The 22,046-nt window shown below is 40.9% G+C and overlaps 1 protein-coding gene across 1 annotated transcript; it reads right to left on the reverse strand.

Moving 5' to 3' along the window:
* Nucleotides 1–1,297: 1,297 nt before the first annotated feature.
* On the reverse strand, nucleotides 1,298–20,151 carry LOC128711801 (RNA polymerase II elongation factor Ell). Its single transcript, XM_053806687.1, has 11 exons — nucleotides 20,020–20,151; nucleotides 8,280–8,554; nucleotides 4,819–5,328; nucleotides 4,659–4,729; nucleotides 4,427–4,583; nucleotides 4,129–4,341; nucleotides 3,416–3,553; nucleotides 2,346–2,534; nucleotides 1,667–1,841; nucleotides 1,515–1,588; nucleotides 1,298–1,400 (listed from the first exon to the last, which is right to left on the reverse strand). Exons 1-11 carry the CDS (start codon nucleotides 20,149–20,151, stop codon nucleotides 1,298–1,300), a joined length of 2,037 nt encoding a protein of 678 aa, XP_053662662.1.
* Nucleotides 20,152–22,046: the final 1,895 nt, after the last annotated feature.

The following is a 22,046-nucleotide window of genomic DNA, read 5'->3' on the forward strand; positions in this document are numbered from 1 at the left end:
ACACTCCCCACTTTTTAGCATGTGGTGAACTTATTTGATAAATTACGTTACTTTTAAACACTTCCTGCAGTTACGACCACGGCGTACACTGCACAAAACAGGATCAACCTCAATCGAGCGTAATAACTATATAGCTTCATACGTAACTCTACGTGGATCAGTGCATACCAACATACACACACTGAGGTTGTTTGTTCCAGTGACAATCTCCGACACTAGCTAGATACGGATCCGGCCTATACGATCGCACCAACACCTGAAGCCACACTAACTTCAGGTCGGGGTAGTGTTCAAACATTACTAACGTTCCGATCCCATTTCATACGAACTGCTTTCCTTGTGGCGACATCCCACACGCAGTATTTGCACATTAAAAGCAATATGCATTTATATTCATGACATGGATGATTCCGAGATTTTGGCAAAAGGTTTACGTAGTTTAACTAGGCGTGATTTATTTCATGAATTATGCATTCCAGGTTCCATGATAAGGAAAAACGGACACGTGGAAAGTACTGGCTACCGAGCATATAAGCCAAGAAGTATATTATGGCAAACATTGTCTTGCTGCTCGGTATGCTAAACGTAACAGACCACACACCACAAAGAGATACCACCGATACGAAACAAAGGTCGTTCCCGTTACAATAGCTTTTCTCACTGCGGACAATGAGAGTGAAAATGTGTGTTCCATGAGCCATCAAACGTTTACGTTCTTGTGATTCTTCACTCATCCATCATTGGGCATCAGTACTAAAGTGATTAAAAAAAGGGTTTTGTGCCTGATTAAACCAAAAACATTATAAAAAAAAACTATTACAAAAATATAACGCACTCATATCAGTTGACATATTGGGACAATATGTCGACATACGGATGACTGCTTGAAGTGGAATTAAGCAGCTGCTAAGTCGTAAATGCTTAAACAGTTCACGCACAACAGGTTCCAAATTCAAAGGTTTTTAGCACCAATTCACGTGTTATGAAAACTCCTTATGAACAGTGCACATGCTGTTCTAAATTTGATGAAGAGGATTTTGGATTATTGGTCGGAACACTCGCAGTACAAGGTTTCAAATCCAACGAACGTGTGGTTTTATCTAACGCCTCTAAGCTATGAAAAAAAAAAACCGATGTTGTATGAATGGTTGACTGGTTGCTCTTCCGGAAGATTCACGAGTAGGTGTGGTTAGCGGTACAGTACGCGGTGAAGATTGACTGATTGGTTCCCGTCGAAATAAATAATGTCTTTTTTTCAACATATAAAATACAAACGCTTCATGTGTTTCAACAATCGTCAGTAATTCTCCTGCGGCCTGCCCGAACCGTTGGTTAACGAAGTATCGTAATCACGAACGAGTAGCTTGATATGGGACAATTTCTTGTGTAGATAGTTAAACCTGCAATGGCACGTAAAAGTATTGAATTAATTCCACGAAATCAAAGCTACAAAACACGACAAAAGCTGTATCGTTATGCAATGCATCGCCTTATGCATATGTATCTTTACGTACCGCTCTTTGTCCTGTTGAAATTTAACATTTTTAATACTTTTCTCGTATTCTTTCAAAATTTTCATTTGAATTTCCTGTAAATGAAGAAATTAAATTCATTAAAACGACTTCTCTCCACTCGGTATTTTGACCGTTTCGTGCCACTAACGTACCTTGTATCGTTGCGTATCTTTCGGTTCGTGAAGCAGATCATCTTCGTACTGAGCAAATTTCCTTGAAGCATTCTCTAACACTTCATGCAGTCGCCGGTATTCCTTGTATTCGTTGTCAAATTCAGTCTTGTATCTACGCCGTTGCTCAACTGATGTTATCCTTGTGAATTGGTTCCTAAAAAATAATAGCAGAGAAGCACACATTAGTTTTATAACCCCCATCACACAACTTCGGACATAGTCGCACGCAATCCATCAAAAACAGAAAGCGGATTATTAGCTGACCGGTAACAAAAGCTTTATCGGACAACTACCAATATATTACAGTAAAATTGAAAACATGTTAATTTCCTAAATTTATCCAAAACATGTATTAAAACACAATACTGTTACTGCCGAAGCTTTGTTAGTTAGTTAATAACAATTACAATAAAGCTGCACCGTATTAAGCAATTTTAGATAAAGCTTAATTTGTATTGTATGTAGATGGTAACGAGAGTTTTATCAACAGTGAAAGGAAAACAACAAACAACAGCTGAAGGTCAAAGATGTAAAGTGTTTGGAAGGCGATACAAAACATAGCTAATAGCATTATTTTCGCTTTTACTCGAAAGAAGTTGAAAAGTGTTTATTTTAATTGGACAAAAGTGGGAGAAGGACACCAATGAACAAGCCTTACACAAAATCATCTTCTCCCCCGCCGTTCATCTGCTGCGCACCGTCCAGATAGCCGGTATCGAATGGTTCCCGTTCTGCTTCCGTCTCACACACTGACGATTCTATCCGTTTGGCAACATCGTTCGATACGAGTGAGTAACTCAAACTAACACCATCTTCCGATTCCTGGGCATTAGGCGTTAGATTAGGTCTAGGAGAAACGAACCGTTGTGTTTATTTCCAAAGGGATAAATAGAAGAAAAAGAAGAAACAAAAGCATATACATATCAATCTTAACGCTAAGATTGTGTCGAGAACGACTGTCGAAGGGTGATAATGAACTGTAATGTCAGAAACAGGTTAATGTCTCATTTTCATATCGTTAACTATATGAAATAGAACAGCCCAATGGGTGAACATTAAATGTTAACTGTGCTTTATGGAAAGTACTTTATCGTCTATGAAACGACCGAAAATAATAAAAAAAAAATATTAAACTAGTTTGAAACCGGAACGTTAAATGTAGAAATATTTCGAACGAAATTTCTACATGCACAACAAAAATACACCAAAATGCCCCAAAAAGCTTAAAATCACATTGCGAACTGTCGTTCACCTACGATTGCAGAATGTTAGAAGCGGTCTCAACCAATGATCGAGCACGGAACACGCGTGGAATACGTGGATTAAAACTATTTTAAACTTTAGATCTCTTAAATTACGAATAACTGCGACTTTGAATAACCCCTGCAAAGTTGCAAAACGCCTCCGATCAGTAAGTAAGCCCCTTACACCTTCATAATGTTTTATTAAACCAAACCGTTAACGAAATATTTTGGATAAACGCAAAAAAAAAAATGAAAAAGCATCATTTGTGTGAGTAGAAATCACCCAATAAAACTGTCATACTTAACACAAAACCACCAAAACAAAAGACCAACAAATAAAAGGTATTCAGCACAAATTATATGAATAATAATAAAAAAAGAACACAATCAAACGGTTTCGAAATGACCGTCAGGATCAGTGTACGCAGATCAAGAGAAGAGATAAGAGATCCCTTTTCCTCCGTCGTACAACACCAATAATTACCCGTAATAGTGCGACGAACGTATGGAATGATGATGATGTTGGTGGTGGTTGTGGTGGTGGTGGTTGTTGTGATCATCTTGTTCCCTCGATCGTGGATTCATATTACTACTGTCTCTGGAATCTGTAATGCCGCGCCTACTACACAGACCAATTGGATACGTTCAAGAAGATCCCAGTGTAAGAGACAGCAAGAGGAAGATAGTAGACAGTAGGCAGGGGGACGTGGTGATCATGTAGAGACGACAGACCACATCGTTACACATACGCATTGTATCAGCAGTGAAGCAGAAGAGAAAAAAAAGAAAGAAAATCCCAATGTATAGCTTATGCGTTTTTCTTGGAAATTTTTTTCAATAGTAGAATTGTACAATTTCACTTTATCCGTACACACAATTTGTAGCAAAATAGAACGAAAAAATCCCCATACGTTGTGAACAACAGAAAACATGGCAGGGAGCAGGAACGATGAAATGATAGTTATCGCATTATAATTAACTAATAAAGGGGTCTATGATATCATGAACCTGGTCTTATTATTGTATCCGTTTTGACGTTTGGCTTCGAAAAGCTTCGAGCATAATTCAACCCCAATTTTACAACCTCACTGTTTGATTTTAACCCGATTATTTGACGAATAGCTTATTAAGATTCCGAACTTAAAGTCATCATAGACCCCCTGAATGCGAATTATTTTGTCTGTAACCTTCACCTACCTCGTATGATCCGAATTGGTATCTTTCTTGTAATGACTGATGCGTTGCTTTTTGGATGTGGGTGTTGAGCCGATTTCTTCACTACCGGCCAGAACAGTTCGTTTGGTACCCGATTGTGGACTGTTCCCGTTGTGTGTACTGGAAGGGCTCTGACCGGAAGTCGACGAGCCACCATCGGAGCTAAGCGGAGGCGTCAAATTTTGAGGCCTTCTCCTGCAAGATAACCGACAAGCATGTTATTGTATCGTTGCTCCACCGTTTTGTCTGCCACACACGTGACATTAAGTTATGCCCGTACCGCTTGACGGCCTGTCGGTCCTGTTCCGAGTAAAAAGGCCAATCGTCCTGCACCTCGTTCCAAATATTCCGATGCAGTATAAGCACACCATCTCGACTGCTGGATATGGTTTTTAGTATTTGCTGAGTACATTTCATCTCTTCCTTGCGCACACCATCTAGTGAGGAGTAGTAAGTAAGTTATAGTTACTAGAATTCATCCACGCTTTGTGATCCTACAACTAACAACATACCTTGCTGCAATTTCACAACCAACTCCGGCCGCTTGTATGGCTTCAATGCTAGCATATGGATGAGACGCTCTCTGTGTGAAAACAAGGGAAGAAACGCAATGATCGATGCCGTCGGATTGGTACCGCCACAAGCGCGGGGTGTGGGTCGTTAGTCACTTACTTTATGTTACACTTCATGTAATCGGCATTTGCAGTCTTGCGCCCATTAGCTACCCTATTTTGGACGTTCCCATTTTCCGACAGCTTCTGCTGCTGGGGTTGCTGCTGCTGCGTATGAGGTGGATCGTGCACGGTATGCTGATAGCCGGGCTTTGGCTGCACCGGAAGCAACTGAGTTGGTTGTTGCGATTGATTATTCTGTTGCGGTTGCTGCTGTTGTTGCGGTTGCTGTTGCTGCTGAGGCGGCTGTTGCTGTTGGGACGACTGGTGCAGACCGTTCGTTTTAACTAGTTTTGGTGATGTTGCTAAGTTGTTATAATTATTAACACTATTATTAGATGATAGCTGGCTTGCTGCTACGGAGGATGACTTATTCACAGTATTGTTGCTATAGATAGAATCACGTTTGTTTACAACTGCTGCATTACTACTAGGAATGTTACGGATGGCTGGGTTTTTTAACTTCACTTTGCGCCCAATATCGGTTTGATTAGGTTTGATTTCCCTAGTGCTGTAATGAGAGAACAAGAAGAAATATAAAATTAATTACATGCTCAACAAGGAACAAAATGGGATCATATCAAGAAAGATGCTTTTCCAATTTCACTAACAAATTTATCTTAAAACTAATCCAAAAATAAAGCAACTAAAAAAGCTTCACCATCCAGAACACGCTTACTTATCCATCAATAGGCAAGGTCAGTAAAACATTATGCTTTCATACCCGAACATTACGTTTTCGGCAGCGATTATTTTATTTTGATGTAGTTTTTTTGCGGTTGTGCTGCACAGAAGTAAAAAAAAAACTGGCGTGCAATATTCAACTAAACCAGTCCCGTTTTAGCATTGACCTACTTCGCAGAAACTTTGGCGAGGTTTGCGTTTTTTTTGCTACTTTCCCATCGCCGAAACTTGGTGCGCGCGTTCATCGCACCTGAAGGACGACCGCATTATGTTAAGCTTCATGCCAATACTGTTTCACCCAGGGTAGAGAGCAGGAACACAAAACGAGAGTCTTTCACAGTAACCTCGAATCGAAACAACGATTTAGCAAAAAAAAAACAAAAACATTGCGTAACATAGATGAAAATAAATAATTAATTGTATTTTTTTACAGTACTGGAATTTCGATTAAATTGTTTATAATGTAAACAATAATATCATATGACTGTAGTTGAACTAAGGCATAGGCATATGAGCATGATTTCTTACATCCTTAACTCAACAACAGCGTAAAATAATTCATTCGTTTAGGTATAGTCACCGACGCGTGTTTCGATACTTTTTATGCTCGGATCATTGCAATCGATCTAATTAAATTACTTTCATTGAGTTATATTTATCATAACTTTTGTAATAGTTGTTGTAAAATATGTACAATAATTAAAATATGTACAAATATAGCAATGGAACATCAAAACACGCAGTATAAACTTCCTTACTAACATCTTAGTTGAAAGATCATTTTCCACAGTTGAGTTGAGATTTTACAGAGTTGGAATCCAGTTTTGAAAAGGGGTCAACGGATCCGAATTGTTCGAATATTGCATTAAAGTTGGGACAACCGAAACATACAATTCACGTAACTTTATCAGCATTGTCAATTTGTCGATAGGAAAATGCTACTAATTTAAAACTTTCAGATTGAAAATGCAGCTTCGCAGTAAATGCAACATAGTTGATGAACAGTAATATCACATCATCGCTTTACTAGTCCCTATCTTCACAATCTTGTTTTTTCTATCTCCATCTACAAATCCAACATTAAACCATCATCAATACTGAATGGTCCACATCCAAAACGTTTCCGGTTCGAAAGCACATACAGGCAGAAGAAGCATGCTGCTGAAACACCGATCATCTACCGTACCACCTAAGCTGGAACTGCCATCCATGTACGAGAGGAAAACAAAACAAGAAATGGAAAAGCGTATGTTTCGCTGTTTCATTCGGTCGAAAGAGCTTTCGAAATACTCCCGCGAACTGTTGTTTGATGTTGAGTGTCGAACACGGCGAAGAAACTCCACCACCACCAAACACCACACCCTTTGATGCAGAGAAGCCCCGAACAAGCTCTGCAACGAATAGCACGGTGAAAGGTACTTTAGTTCATTTTTCCTTTTACCGTAGTTCCCTCCTGTGTTTTCACACTTTGAAAAACTACTCAACATTATACATTATATTTCAGACAGTTCAGGCAAGCGTACTGCATGCAGCGCACGATGGTGCAGGAAGGAACCGACCGGGTGGAGCAAAATGGTCCCTCCCCGTATGGATGCCCCCACACAACCAGCCGGCGCGTTCCGAACGGCGAAAGTTATTTTACCTTAGCGACATTTTACGTAATGCACGTTGCATAATAAAACACCAGCGAGTGAGAGCCGTTCTGTAAGGTTGCGTGGGCATCAAACACCGGGGACGCAAAAGCAAGTTAAAACCTCATTCTAACCGACGCTGGCAACAGGTGAACCTTAATTCATGAGGATTGACTAGAAGTAGTCAAATACAAATGCTTACAATTGGGACAACAACCCGTGTCAGTAAGTTGCCTGTATTTGAGATGGGAATTTCGATTCATTTGAAGGATTTAGAGTCAAATAGACAAATAGTTAGAATAAAGCGGAGTGGCGTGACTACTCAGGAATTAACTCGTCACAACGACCTTCACCGCACGATTTAAATCGTGAGCGTAACCCATGTGTGAGTTAACTGAGGATTTAGCTTTTCGCAACGACCTTCAACTCACGACTTAAATCCTGAGTTAACTCACACATGCGATAACTCAAGATTTAAATCATTACGTTTAAGATCACCGTGACGAGATAAATCTTTATTGTTTGGAAGGATTTATTTCTCTAGGAAGAAGTTTAATCGCAAAAGAATTACTCTTCCGGGAGATTTGAATTGATTCACTCTCTGGAAAGATTTAAATCAATCATTCAGTGTGAATCATTTTATACATCGTTTGTTAATATTTTGTAAACAGGGTTTTCCAATTACAAATCTACATGCTTTCACAACAACTTTTAGTGGAGAATGTGTCTAATTGCTGCTACTCCAATAAGACCACCGTTCGTAGCTTATCTTCGAACTAACAAATAAACGAGAATTTCTAAATCTTGAAAAGAATCCACAAATGGCTCAAACTTAATCATTGGAATAAAAACTTCGCACCAAGATGGATGCTCACCAGTTTTAACCACATGTTTATTTGAAATTGAAATTAGCTCGACTATTCGCGGAACCTCATCGCAAATTGTGAATTTAAGCCGGATGTGGGGCTATCATTAGCCTTCAACAAACACAACTCTTCCCTCCTAAAACCCTTTTTTCCACATATTTTAACGAAACAAAATGTATGCAAAAAAATGCAAAGCATTCAACAGTAAGTAAGGATTGGCTCTGTTTACGCTAATTTTAACATACACAATGAACGGGGCAAAGCAGCAACAGCGCACATACCATTTGTTCTTTTGATTTTCCTCGGCGGCCGCCAGTCGATGCCTCGTCGTTTCGTACACATCGTCGTTCGCGTGTATCCGCATTTTGTGCGGAATATGGCCCATATTTTGTAGCTGGCCCTGGGCCTGCTGAATGCACTCAATCGAACCGGTGTCGATGTCGGTGATGGAGAAGTTAAACTTCTGCACATTGTTGCCGCCGGATGGAAACGATAGAAAGCCTTGCCCATTCTGCAGAAACTGTATCGATGGGTTGTGGGAAGTGCCTAATTTTGCCTGCAATAGAGAATAAATAAACAAAGCGTTTAGTAAGAAGAACATAAATACAAATTGTACAATGCATATGATTTGGGTATTTCATCTACAATCGACCAATGCGATAATATCGCTTTTTTTAAATCCAAAGACCACTTTTCAAAAATAGACGTGCCCTCTTGCAGAAAAAATCAAAATAATGTTATAAAATATTTTCCAACGTAAACAAAACAAATCCACCTTGAGCGATAGTTTTTGCCCGACATTTGTTCGGAACTGCCCACTATGCATCGGTCTAATAAAAGTTAAATTTTATTTAATAACAACATTTTAAACGATTAACGATTTCCGACCACAATCTTCCAAGATGTAGTGCGAAGCTGCATAAATTTACAGTTTTTATCTTAAGCCTAACCAATGTCCGGGCGTCGCGTGGTAGCCGTGCCCGTTCCACTGATAAGACGCCCAGTGTGCCGGCCCTGTTATCGTTATCGTTTTGGGGTTAAGTTATTGTTAAATATAATAAACGCTGCCCACTTATCGATACGATGCGCTACCCTGCAGTTAGAAAATCACGCGCACAGCCACACAACTGTACGCCGATAAGCTCACCGAGCAAGGCTGGTAAACAAAAAGTAGCACAACCATCGATATTCATTGGGCAAAAAGTATGATCAGTGCAAAACAAACAAGCAAAGGGGGAGAGTGGGATGTTTGAGTTTGCCCTATTTCCGACATTCAGAGCAAACCCGAAGCAAACTTCCCATACGTCGACGCGTGCATGCAATGTTGATTTGTTCGATGTTGCGAATTATGGCGTTCCGCTTGAGTCACCCTGTACGCAAAACAGTTGGCCTGCTCTGATAGTATATTCAGTTTTTTTTTTGCTATTATTTCACACTCCATATAGCCGTGCACATTAGGCAGATCTTTAAAGGGAAGGAAAGGTCCCCAACACTATCGAGCAATGCTGGATTGACAGATAGCGAACATTTGTTACTTAATGCACCAACGTCAGCATCACTTTCCATTCGCATACCACACCCAATAAACCGGGTCAAATGAAATTGAAAGCACCGTGCTAATTGGTGCTAAGCTTTCTTTTCCTGCACCAAGCGTACCACCGTGTCGTGATGGTACCATTTTTTACTCTGTCACCCTCTGGACTGGAAGATGTCAATATGTTGAGATTATTTGGCATTATTAACGTTGAAATGCCACGAACTCAGTGGTGGTGGATGCGCAAAATCCATCTCCAACAGATGATATGGTGTGAATTAGTGATGGGAAAAATGAAGTTTTGACCAGAATCGGTACCGGCCAGCTTCGAATTTTTCTGGAATCGGTTCCAGAATCGGTTTTGGAATCGGTTCTAGAATCGGAATCCGAGTTCCCAGCACTAATATGAATATACTTTAGTCTTCCTAAACTTACTCCTTAATTTTGAACTTAGTACGATATTTTCTTTAATTGAAGTTGAGGAGTTCCTAAATTTATAGTCAATTTTTAGTAAGCAATCGACTCGAAAACGCCCGGCACGTGTTCAAAACTCGATTGGGACATGACTATCGTAAGATAATTCACAAAAAGAAAGTCCACCGCTAAGCTGTGCACGTTGACGAACAAATCAAAGTTAAACTTCATTTTAAAAGCGTCTGAATGCTGTGATTCGTGGTACAATGGCTAACACACGAACGTAGTCGGTGGTTTTGCTGAATAGGTTATTAACTAAGCTATCACCGTACACCCATACGAATCTCTTTATTGTCCCTATTCTCGTCACACTCCGAACTGAATTATCGATTCAAATATGTCCAGTTGCGTCATGAATGAAATTAGCTATCAAAAACACGTTGGAAAGTCAGGTGGGACGGAACTATAAATGAAGCACACACACACGCTCACTCTCTCTCTAATGCCGGAGAAAGTACAATACGCTTTCTTAGTTGTTTTCTAAACTCCAGCAACCACACAGTACACTTCCTTAACGTGGTGTTTTCCGTTGCTTATAAAATGTTATATAAACCACTTATCTTAAAGCAAATTGTTCTAATAACAAATAAACTATATTAAGACATATTCTCGGCAAGTTTCAAAACATGTTTTGTCGTACATGATTGTGAACTTCACTCAAAAGGTCCAATGTTACAGGGTGAAAAGTTAGAATACTCCGGAGCGAAGACGCAAAACTCCAAATTCAAACTTTCAATCTCGCTACAGTATTGTCAAGGTTTTTACTAGTTTCATGTTGTAAACAAGCTTTGCTGTCAGAGTATTACTTTAATTTTTCTTTATCTTTAAGATCACTCTTTGTTACAAACTTACATCTCCGTTTTAGACTCCGAATTGTTGATGTTCTTGTTCGCAAAACTTTGTCAATGTTGCAGTTTTTAATATAATACAAAAAAATTCTACATACGATGACAATGATGCGGTCTCTATAACGACTCGTTAGAGAGTTCCGACCTGTTGAATATTTCGTCTAATAAATAGCATCATTAATCGATACGAAATCACTATTATATCCAAGTCTATTTGAAACAATTAGCCATTTGACAAAGGAATCCCTTTTTCTCTACTGTAGCTTCCTTCCTTTGAGAGCCAACATTTTCGCACACATATGTCCGCACACACACCCACCCACCCACAGACAAAGTCCAACACTAATCCAAATAAATCACTGTGTGGGATGATGATACGTAATAAATCTTCTCTCCAGCAGCATGTGGCAGAATGAAGAAGGAAAAAACAACATATGCGTCACCATTATCCCATACGTCATCACATTCATCCGGCCTCACACCGGGTGATGATGGGGGTGTCGTAGCGCCATGACGCATGACAAGAATCCCTCTCTCGGTAAAACCCGACTTGTTGCTATGCTTGAGTATGTTTCTGCGATTTCCAGCATAAGTTACTAAGCATAACTTACCTACACATAACTTCAATTGGGAGCGAACCACGTGTGGGTTTTGTTGGATTTTTGTAAAATGTTTTCAGGTGGAAATGTTACCGTCTAGCACGTTTCGGCACAATCAACCGTCTTACGTCACGACGAGACGCTGAAGCAAATGAAGCGTACACGTAAGTGGTGCTGCTGCTCGGCCGACGTCGCCGGCCCGAAATGCACCAAACTCCTGCAGCACAGAGCATAACCCTATTGTGTGTACCGCCCCGGTGCCCTGGCCACATTTTCCGCCCCTTTCCACCCATCGGGGAGGGGTGTTGCAGTGTAACAGCGCGTTGCAATGTGAGATGTTCCCTCTCATCCTCGGAATTGCTTCCCTCTGTCTTTCTCCCTCATTCTCTCGCTACATCAGAATGGACATGGGGAGGGGAGGGGACTTTTTTTCTCCTGTCGTCATTCCAAAACAACAACAACAACAGAAAAAAAACCCGTTCGATCGAAACCGATAGTAGGAGAGATAAACGTGCAGGCTTTCAATTCGTCCAAAACCAATATGCCCCTTATGCTTTTATGCTGCACCGTTGGATGAACGTGTTACGCAAACGCAAAGCTTGTGGCTATTGTTGCGATGCAGAAATCGTCGAGCATCGCCTCGTGTTCGGTTCATCCCGCAACGGACCGAACACTTCTGGTGCAGCTCATTTACTAGAGAAATGCTCCATCAACCAATTTCTGGAGGTGTTTATAGTGTCGCGAATCACAAGACGTCTCCAAGAGTTAAACACGAGAGGTTTAATAGAGCCAGATTCTGCCAATATTGCGTGCATCAGTTAACATCAACATTCTTAAGCAATCAGTCTTCAAGTGTTTTGCGATATCACATTGTTTGTACAGTTCGTACCATAACTTTAAACTACTAGTTCTTCGGGAGTATAATATTAAGTTGATGAGTAAAATAAAACAGAAGTTATTAAGCACAATAAAAATACTTTTAAAGTTATAACATATTAGTTTAATATTTAGAAATCTAAAATTGGCAAAAATTCACAACGAAAAACCCCAGCCTAACTGCAAAGGAGAAATCAATAGACATTAAAATAAAAAACATATTGGTAAAGTATGCAAAAAAATACTTAAATGTTAATTAAAATAGCATAAAACGTCGCGGTCCTTCCAGAAATGAAAACAAAATGGGGGACGCTAGGACATTATTTTCATTTGCCCATCTTCAGAATTTGACAAGTCTGAGGAACTGATGGAACGAGATGTCTGTGGAAATATGATTCAATTTTCCTATACAAAAGTTTAAGCTTTACGCTATTTTTCTATGCATTTTGTTCAAAAATATACTGTAAAGCTTGTCTTTAATGATTTTGTCACAAATTTAATCAATAAGTTGAACTACAATTTTATTAAATGTAAGATGTTTATTTTGTTTACTAAATTGTTTCCGAACTTTGTTGCGAAATAATAAAATAAATTGAAGATCACCATTCCAACTAATGTTTTGGCAACGTTTTTTGGAAATTGCAAACCATAAAACATCAAAAATTGTTCAACAAGCGACACGTTTCCGGCAATAAATGCGCCGGAATAAATGCGCACTGTCACAATGTGACACACAAATTGCACGTAAATAAAACCGCGCACAAACAATCTAATGCATAATGGCCGTAGGGGGGGAAGGGGTCGGTTTGTCATCCAGACTCGGTACATCAGCGCGTCCAGCGCAGATCAACGTCGAGTGTCACCTACCGAACCGATGGTTTCGTGTGTTTGCGTTTTGTACGGCCGAAGTACGTACACCAGCGGCACTATTACACACAGCTGATAACCCACACAGCTAAAAGCGGTGCGGTGGCTTTACCATTACAATGCAGTATGCAACACACGGGCGAGAGCCCGAGCCCGTGCATTTGTATGCTGCCGTAGCGCTGATATGTGTCCCTCGGCCAACAGTGCTGCGTCCTTCACACAGAGACAAAATTCCAACGGATACGACCCGTGCGCTTCTACCTCACCCACGGCCATTGTTGCATTGGCAAGTGCGCCCCGGTCCGATTGCCAACACGCACCGCAGCACAACGACTTCTGAGTGCTCGTTTGCTAATAAAAAAAGTACGCATGACGGAGAAGCAAACTTCACATGTCCAGCCAGCCACAAACCATCTCGCGAAGCGATTGGACTCGCGGGTGGCAGGGCAAAGCCGCCATCGTACTACTTTAGCGAAAGAACCTGTTTGGAGGAGGGCACAGAACTTTCATTTTGCATGACGTGACATGACAGCCTACGGCATACAATGACAGGATTTTGAAGGTATTTCTGCAAACCCACAAGTGAATATAATTGTCAGTGTTCTACCGAAACCGATTAGATTTATCGCAATTAATTTGGGATTAATTTTTCTAAAGCGAAGTGCAAGGTTTTGTATTAAATATATCACTGTTTAGGTAGATGAATGTTTCTTTTCTGAGAGTTGATGATCCTTCCCGTATGAAAATCTTTTCTCATTGAAAATTTGAGAAAATCCTAGGAAAATAAATATTGTCTATGATACCTTAAGTTGGTTTTAGGAAAGTTTAATCTTTATACATTATCTGTCAAAAAACCATAAAAAGAATCTGAAACTGAGGTCTGATAAGAAAATGAAGGTACTGAAGGTGAAACCTGGGAGATCAAACTCCGAATGAATATTTAGATTTTTTTCCAACTCTGATCTTAAAAATTATTTCATCACATTTTGTGATAAAATTCCAAGAATAAAAAATAGAATAACCTCACTAAATTTATAGATTGAAAAAGCTGATATTTTAGGTTATATTATTAGTTTCAGCTGGTAAAACTATGCAAAAGTTAATATTTTCACCTTTCCACTTATCATCTTTGGTTGCAATTCAAACATTGTAGTTCGATTCAGTGAGAAATCTTTCCGAATTGGTCAATATCCAAAGGCAATATTGAATCCAAGAAGAATTCAAGTTTGCCCAATTGTTAGACTTGAGTACTTGAGCATATCCTCTATGGGAAGAGAACTTCTACAAGGTTGAAGAATCACTAAATAAGAGCACACTATGCAAATAAAACGAGAATATAGACAATATTTGCCCAACTATCGTAATATTTTCTAAGGAAACCTGCGAATGTTGACGGGTTATACTACCAACAGCTGAAGTCTTGTCTGCTAGAAAGATGTTGCTGTTTAGTTGCAAACACGTGCAAATACTGCAATATCGCCCGAGCATACTCGGCATAAGGTGCCATTTAACTGTGTGGAGAAAGAAATGTCTTCAAACTAATGTGAATTGTACCAAAGATTAAGTTACCAATAGTTATAATCAATAATTCTTCTTGAATAGAAAAAAAATACTGTTAATTGTTTGCAAACCTTGTAGCACCTTAACGATAAGTTACCATAAGTTAGACTACTGATAGAAATTACCTCTTCAGAATTCAATTACTTTATTCTTATCAAAAGAGCCGTCTAACATTAGTTTTGTTATTTTAAATTTTAAGTTAAATTTCTAAACTTTTATCATTTTCTCTCAAATGATACAGAATGATACAGCCCGGTACCAGGATTGGGGTAGATCATCCCAAAAGTTAGAAAGCTTAAGCTTTAAGCCTGTATCTGTCAAATAATCCAGGTAGCGGGCTGTATCATTCTGTACAGATTCGTAAAGGACATAGCATTTTGACATAAAGAATAACACACAAGGGATCATTTTTGTATTCTACAAATTGAGAAAAATCGATTAAAGTTTAGAAATTTAATTTTAATTTCGATTCATTTGAAATAATATACATGTCTGATTATTAAAATAATCCTTTTTGATTACATTTCTCACACAAGGGAAACATGGCCTAACCTGGCGCTAGACCAGCTAGCAGAATTCTTTGTTTTGACATTTGTCGAGTTTAGGTTTTGGGTACTGTGGTACTTTTATTGAGAAACCAATCTAATCCTTCTTTCCCAGGCTTAACTTGGCTTGCCATTTGTATGGCGAGCTGTAAGCGGATAAGCCTGGAAACGTCAAAACGCATACAAAAAACTGGCTTAGAGCGTGATCTACCCCATTATTTGACAGATACAGACCGAAAGCTTAAGCTTTCCAACTAAAGGTATGATCTACCCCAACGATCGATTACTGATACTGTAACAACGCAGGACACTAATAGACATCATGTACTAAATAAAAACAAAATGCATTAATCCCAGGATGGTGTGGGACGCAAAGAACTCTTTCGGGTCAGCCAGTCTTCGGTCTTCGACCATCGTCTGTGTGTAATGAACGATGAAGGCGATGATGGTGACGATAATGCTGAAGCGCTGGTCCTTGCTGGTGATGCGAGGTTGTATCGTTTTGTTGGCCAGCAGTCGACAACGCACCGGCCACACACACTACCACCGTCGGCGCCGTGACGCCCAAATACGCCCAGTGCACGGTACACGGTATAGCATTTACCACCCCCCGCTACAGGCACGTCCGTGTGCATGCGCTACAATGGACTCGTTTTGTGTGCGGCTGACCATCGAAAGAAGCGAAGCAGGCAACGGTGTCTAACGGTGTCAAATATTTAGGCCACCAACCAAGCGACCCAGCACAGAAGGAGCAACACCTCAATCACATCATCTTCCACAAACGCTACGCTGCTCTGGGGTGGCGAAAACAAAAAAAAAAACAACAAACTTTCCTTTCAATCGGTGTGGTTCGAGCGCAACATCTGACCAACCTGCTCGCAGTGCTGGCGGCACACTGTGCGCCACACGTAATGAAATTAAGTTCCAGTACATAAAGCAGATCAATAAAAATGTATTACCGTTCTATGGCAATCCTTCCCGTGGCCCACAAGTTGGAAAGTGCTCTAAGGACAACCCTTCATAAAGGGTGGACTGGCATCGTTCTCACACCTTTGTTAGGAAGTTTCAAACTTTTCATACTGTTATACAATGTACTAACGATGAACTAAACCATAATCAGCCCGACTCCACGTCTGATTGATCTCCTATTATCCGATTATAATAAACCAATACCAAAAAAAAAACCTTTAGGTCACCGGAGGGAAGGAGAATGCGTGTATTGTGTGCAGCTTCGTTACGCAACCGTGCCATGTGAAGCCCGTCTCGAAATGCATACTACTATCACCCCCAAGGGCAGCTGCACCGGGTAGTACCGCACCCTATGACGAAGAAGCGGAGAGTGAGAGAAAAAAGAAACCCGGAACCTGTCAGCTGCACAACAGCCATGTATTCAATCGAAACTCCCCCTCCCGGCGAATGGGTTTCAGTGCACACTTTGCCTTGGGTTCGTATACTTTCATTTTCCTCACAATCCGTCAGATTCCGATGGTTCGGTCAGCGGTGAATGTCAAAAAAACAAACTACGCCACACTAGTGCCACATCCAAACCTAAACCCTTCAGGTGCCCAAGGGTGGATCTTGGGGCGCTGATTAATATGTGTATAGGAATAATGTAAATACGTCCTCTGTGCATCGGTTGCATCTTGTTCCAGTACCTGGAGGACTGGTAGCGTCTCCAAATAGCACTATTATAGCGAGCCGGGGAGTGTTCCGCATATCTCGAAAGTTTGCAATAGTCGGGTCCAAAATATCGCTTATACACGAATCATAATGCAATCAGCATTTTAGGCGACTTTTCCGAAGAAAACTCCAATCAAAAGCAATTAGTACAAGTATTTGTCAACTAGCGTTGGGTTAATCTGATTCAGGATTCATGAATCTGAATGAATCTTTGAGCTGAAGGAATGGATTTGAATTTTTATTTGAAATAAGAATTAATCTTAGAGGATCCATCAATCATCCAAGATTTACAACCTCCACCTATGATTCCCCCCTTTCCGAGCTTCAGTTGTCAAAAATGGACCCAACTACCATTACCCAACTACCATACCTTTACGACCTCCAAGGGACATGATCCGCCCACTACTCTAAGGATTCATGAGTCAGTCAGGCAGTCCCCGAGAGACGCTATTTAAGTCAAATTCGGGAGTAAATTTGTTTATATTTCAAAGTTACATAGTTGACTTCCTTCTCGGCACCTAATTTATTCAGCAATCATTCAGCAAACATTGGAATAAATTAAGAACAAATGTTCTACATGACAAAGGAATACATTTTCGAGCGATTTTTCCACATTTTTGCTTAGACTAATTCAGCTGTCAAACTTGCAACATACGCTTATAATGCGTATAATAACAGTTTCGTAGAATAATGGGCGGAATCATACGCTAAGCCAGTTTTTTTGTAGGCGTTTTGACGTTTCCAGGCTTATCCGCTTACAGCTCGCCATACAAACGGTAAGCCAAGTTAAGCCTAGGAAAGAAGGATTAGATTGGTTTCTCAATGAAAGTACCCAAGTACCCAAAACCCAAGCTCGACAAATGTCAAAACGAAGAATTTTGCTAGCTGGTCTAGCGCCAGGTTAGGCCATGTTTCCCGTGTGCGAAAAAGGTAATCAAAAAGGATTATTTTAATAATGAGGCTTGTATATTATTTCAAATGAATTGAAATTAAAATTAAATTTCTAAACTTTAATCGATTTTTCTCAAATTGTAGTTTCACAAAAATGATCCCTTGTGTCATTCTTTATGTCAAAATGCTATGTCCTTTACGAATCTGTACAGAATGATACATCCCGGTACCTGGATTATTTGGCAGATACAGACTTAAAGCTTAAGCTTTCTAACTTTTGATATGATCTACCCCAATGTTGGACACGTAATTCGTGTATATGTAAAAAAAACTAATCCACAAACAAATCTAAATAAATAAAACAAACTTTGAAAATCCCAAGATAACTAGGGAAATAGTAGTAAAACATAGATAGACTTTACAACAAAACAGGTCATCAATAAACGTTCTTACCAAATTACCGTGTGCTACCAACAAACCAATAATGTAATGATCTAGTGCACACAGATGAATGCGCTAAACCATTCAAGGGTTTAGAGATTCCGTCACAGGGCTAAACAAAACTGCGCACACACCACTACCAATGCTCCGGCGTGAAGGCTCTTCGAGTGTTGTTTTCTTGGATGATTTAATCACTCAAAGCAAGAACTCTGCCTGCGAGAGGAGGAAAGAAAAACAAATAGCCACAGCATCTTCTACAGGCGCGCGTCTTGGCGCAGCCCATCGCGGACCTGAATTAACTAACGACGAAACTGGCTTTAAAATGTCAAAACACCAAAACCTGATCGACGACTATCCGCGACGGGATCAGTGGCACGATCGAGACCTCCTCACAGCAGGTCTCGTATCGCAAAACCAGAACCGATCGTAATACGGCTTTGGCCGTACTACGCGAAGAACGTTTAGCAAATCACACTTTTTGGGTGCTTTTTCTTGGTTTTTGGGTAAACAATTTCATATCGCATTTGTTTCATGCTCATTCCACCAAGAATCAAGTTCCGTCGCGTTGACGCGATGGGTTGTGTGATTGTTACACAACTTGCGACTATTGTACCTCAAATATGTATAGTTACAATACATTTAGGTGGTTTTCAGGATGAAGATACATATTCCATAATCCAAAGAGAACTAAAAACATTTGGAGTTCTTGACGAAACTCTCGTAGCAAGGAGATATTAACGGACAATTTTAAACGTGTTTTCTTATTATTACAACCTCTTTAATACATTTCACTCATGAAAACCCTATAAAAAACTATAAAATTTTTGTTTAAAACTATAAATTCTTTTTCAGTATGCTCAATAAAAAAGTGTTTTTGAAGTTATGTTTGGAGTTGCAGAATAAACATCAGGTTATCAGCTAATATTTTCCCAAAAAAAATGTCGTAACTTCTAAGGTTCTGAATAGTGCAACAGGATTTGAAATATAAGCTTTATAATGAGTTATTAGACAACTTGTAAATATAACAATAGAAGCAGCTACACAACTGTAAGCACATCTTTACATTTACGCATGTCAAAAATAGAGAGATATGTGGAGAATTTATACTTTCTCTCAAAATTCTAACAAATTTTCGATATAGGATTCGATCAGAGCCCGCATTCGAGCGCAAAACTTATATTACTTATACTCCGGACTCATCTCTGGAGTTCCTAAGTTAACCCAAGTCGATGTCGAACCTAGAGTTAAATCCGAAATCGAATCCCAAGTTCAGTCTAGTCTCCGGCATCCTGTTTGGAGTTTATCATGAGTCGACTCTTTACTGTCCCGAAAATACATTAATAGAGCTTCAGAAAAATATGGGTTTTAAACAATGTTGAAATCACAGCGGAGTACTTGAAGAAAATTTATCGCTCAAAGGTGTCCCTTGGATTGGTCCAAACTCTACGGGGAATATGGAATTTTTGAAATTTAATCTCTTCAGAATTCGGAGGTTTTGAGGCCTCAATTTTTAGGTAGCTTAATGATTGAGTTTATAATTTGAAGCAAAAAGTGCTTAGATTAGGGATAACTGATAACATAATTCTATCCCAGTCTTTACCCACTCTGCACCGCTGACTCATTGGGGATCACAATAGGCACGCAACAGATAGAGCCGTCGTTTGGCATGCAGTTGCACCAGCAACATGATAAACCCGAACACTTACCTGGGTGCGTTGAAATTCCTCGATCGCTCGCAGCGCCGAATCGGTCAGCTTGACGAAAATCAGCTCCTTGTTCTCATCGTTCAGGCTGCCTTGCTGTGACAATCCGTAGCTCCCAGCACACAGAGCAGCCATCTTGGCAACGCAGTGAGGCAGGGGAGCGTGTTGCTGCTTGCGCTCTGGGCCCTACTGATAACCAGATGGAACCAAATGGTGTTGGTGCGGGCGGTCGAGATGGCACTGGTCGGCACACACCGGTGTGCGTTTCGGAGGTGTTTGAAGGCAGGAGCGCGAGACTAGGGTACGGCTCGTGGCACTGCCAGACTCCACCGCCGTTCTGCACCTTCTGCAGTCAAATTGTTGCACTACCTCGCCGCACCGCACACTTGAACAACCTTGCAGGCACGCGAAAGAGAACGGTGAATACGCGCACGTGTATGTATGAGTGCTTGCGCGCACGTGTGTGTGTATATATAGAGGGAGCAATGCAAGGTAGCAGCAATCACTGTTGTTGCTGCTACTGTTTTGTTGTTGTTGTTGCAAAACAACCACCGTTTATGTCGAGAAGCAGCCAAAACCTTCAGTCTCCACACCACCCCTTCCACTTGGTTGGAGCAACACACACGCACACTGGCACAGCCAAACAACAACAACAATTGGTAGTGTAACACTGCTGCTCTCACAACGCCACATGCACACACATACACTTTTTAGCAACAGAGCGAAAAAAAAAACCACACAAACACACAAGCGGCACACACTGCAGTCACGGGCGGCACACACTGTGGCACGCGCTGTTACTTCGCAGCGAAATTCACTTGTCGCCCCTGCGTGTCGTGCTCTGTGTGGATACCGTCGTCGCACGTACACGCAACGGAAAGCGGCTACGTGACAACCTCAGTGGCGGGCCACACAGCAGCAGCAATCTGTATTCTACCGCGATGCGTTTGCACTGGCGCTGCCCCGTTTTTCGATCACACACGTTGGGTCACAACTTCTTTTCACTTTCTTTTCTGCTGCCCCGATGGATGTGTTTTTTTGCCAATCACTCACTCACACACACCATACACATTCGGGAGGCCCCGCGTTTCGTTCTGATGCAGCAGCCTGTGGCATTCGCCAATATTGCGCCTCCGATTATTCGTCGTTATTTAGATCAATTTTACTGGGCCACCTTCACAAGAGAGCCTGCACGTAGAAATGGGGGACAGGAGTGAGAGAGAGAAAGAGAGAGAGAGAACAGAGTGGTGGTGCTGTTTTTGCTTCTAGTGGTTCTGGTATTCCCCTTCTCCAATCCCGTCCGCAAATACCCAACCAAACACTCGATCACAAAACCACACTCTTTTTTCTTTCCTACTCTCTCTCTCTCCCTCTCTAGGTTTGGAGCCGATTTTGCCACGTTAAATTTTCAATGAAATATTTCTTCTCTTTATCTTTTTTTTCTATTCCCCTCCAACACGCTTCGGTTGCTCCTTTATCGTACGCTCTCGCTCACACGCTCGCACCGTCGTGGCTCTCGTTTACACACACGCGCGCCCGGGGGCGCCACCGGAGAGGCACGCAAAAAAAAACAACAGCACCGCGCTCGTTCGCCCGTGTGCACGCACGCAACCCCGCACGTACCCGCGCGTACGCACACCAATCCCACCACGCGAGACAGCACGCGCACCGCGCGCGCACACACACTTACAAAGCAAAGCGCGTGCGCGCACCTACACTCCGGTGGTATGGTGGCGTATGCATATACGTAAAAGCTGCACGGCGTACGCAAAAACAAGATTTCTTCAACACCTAACGGACACACGGGGAGGGGGACATACACACACTCTATTTTGCGCTTATTATTTCCTTCTATCGATGACGTTTCCTTACACACACACACACACCAAGACCGATTTTCCGACCCGCGACTAAATATAATTCACAGTTGGCCCCAAAAAAGCTTTATCAAATTGACATATATATGCAACACGTTTTTTTATCTAGTTCTATTATTTGACTTCACATGCAAACGGTCAGTGCGGGCAACT

The sequence above is a fragment of the Anopheles marshallii genome, chromosome 3 (genome assembly GCF_943734725.1).
Source record: "Anopheles marshallii chromosome 3, idAnoMarsDA_429_01, whole genome shotgun sequence".
NCBI classification, from domain to species: domain Eukaryota; kingdom Metazoa; phylum Arthropoda; class Insecta; order Diptera; family Culicidae; genus Anopheles; species Anopheles marshallii.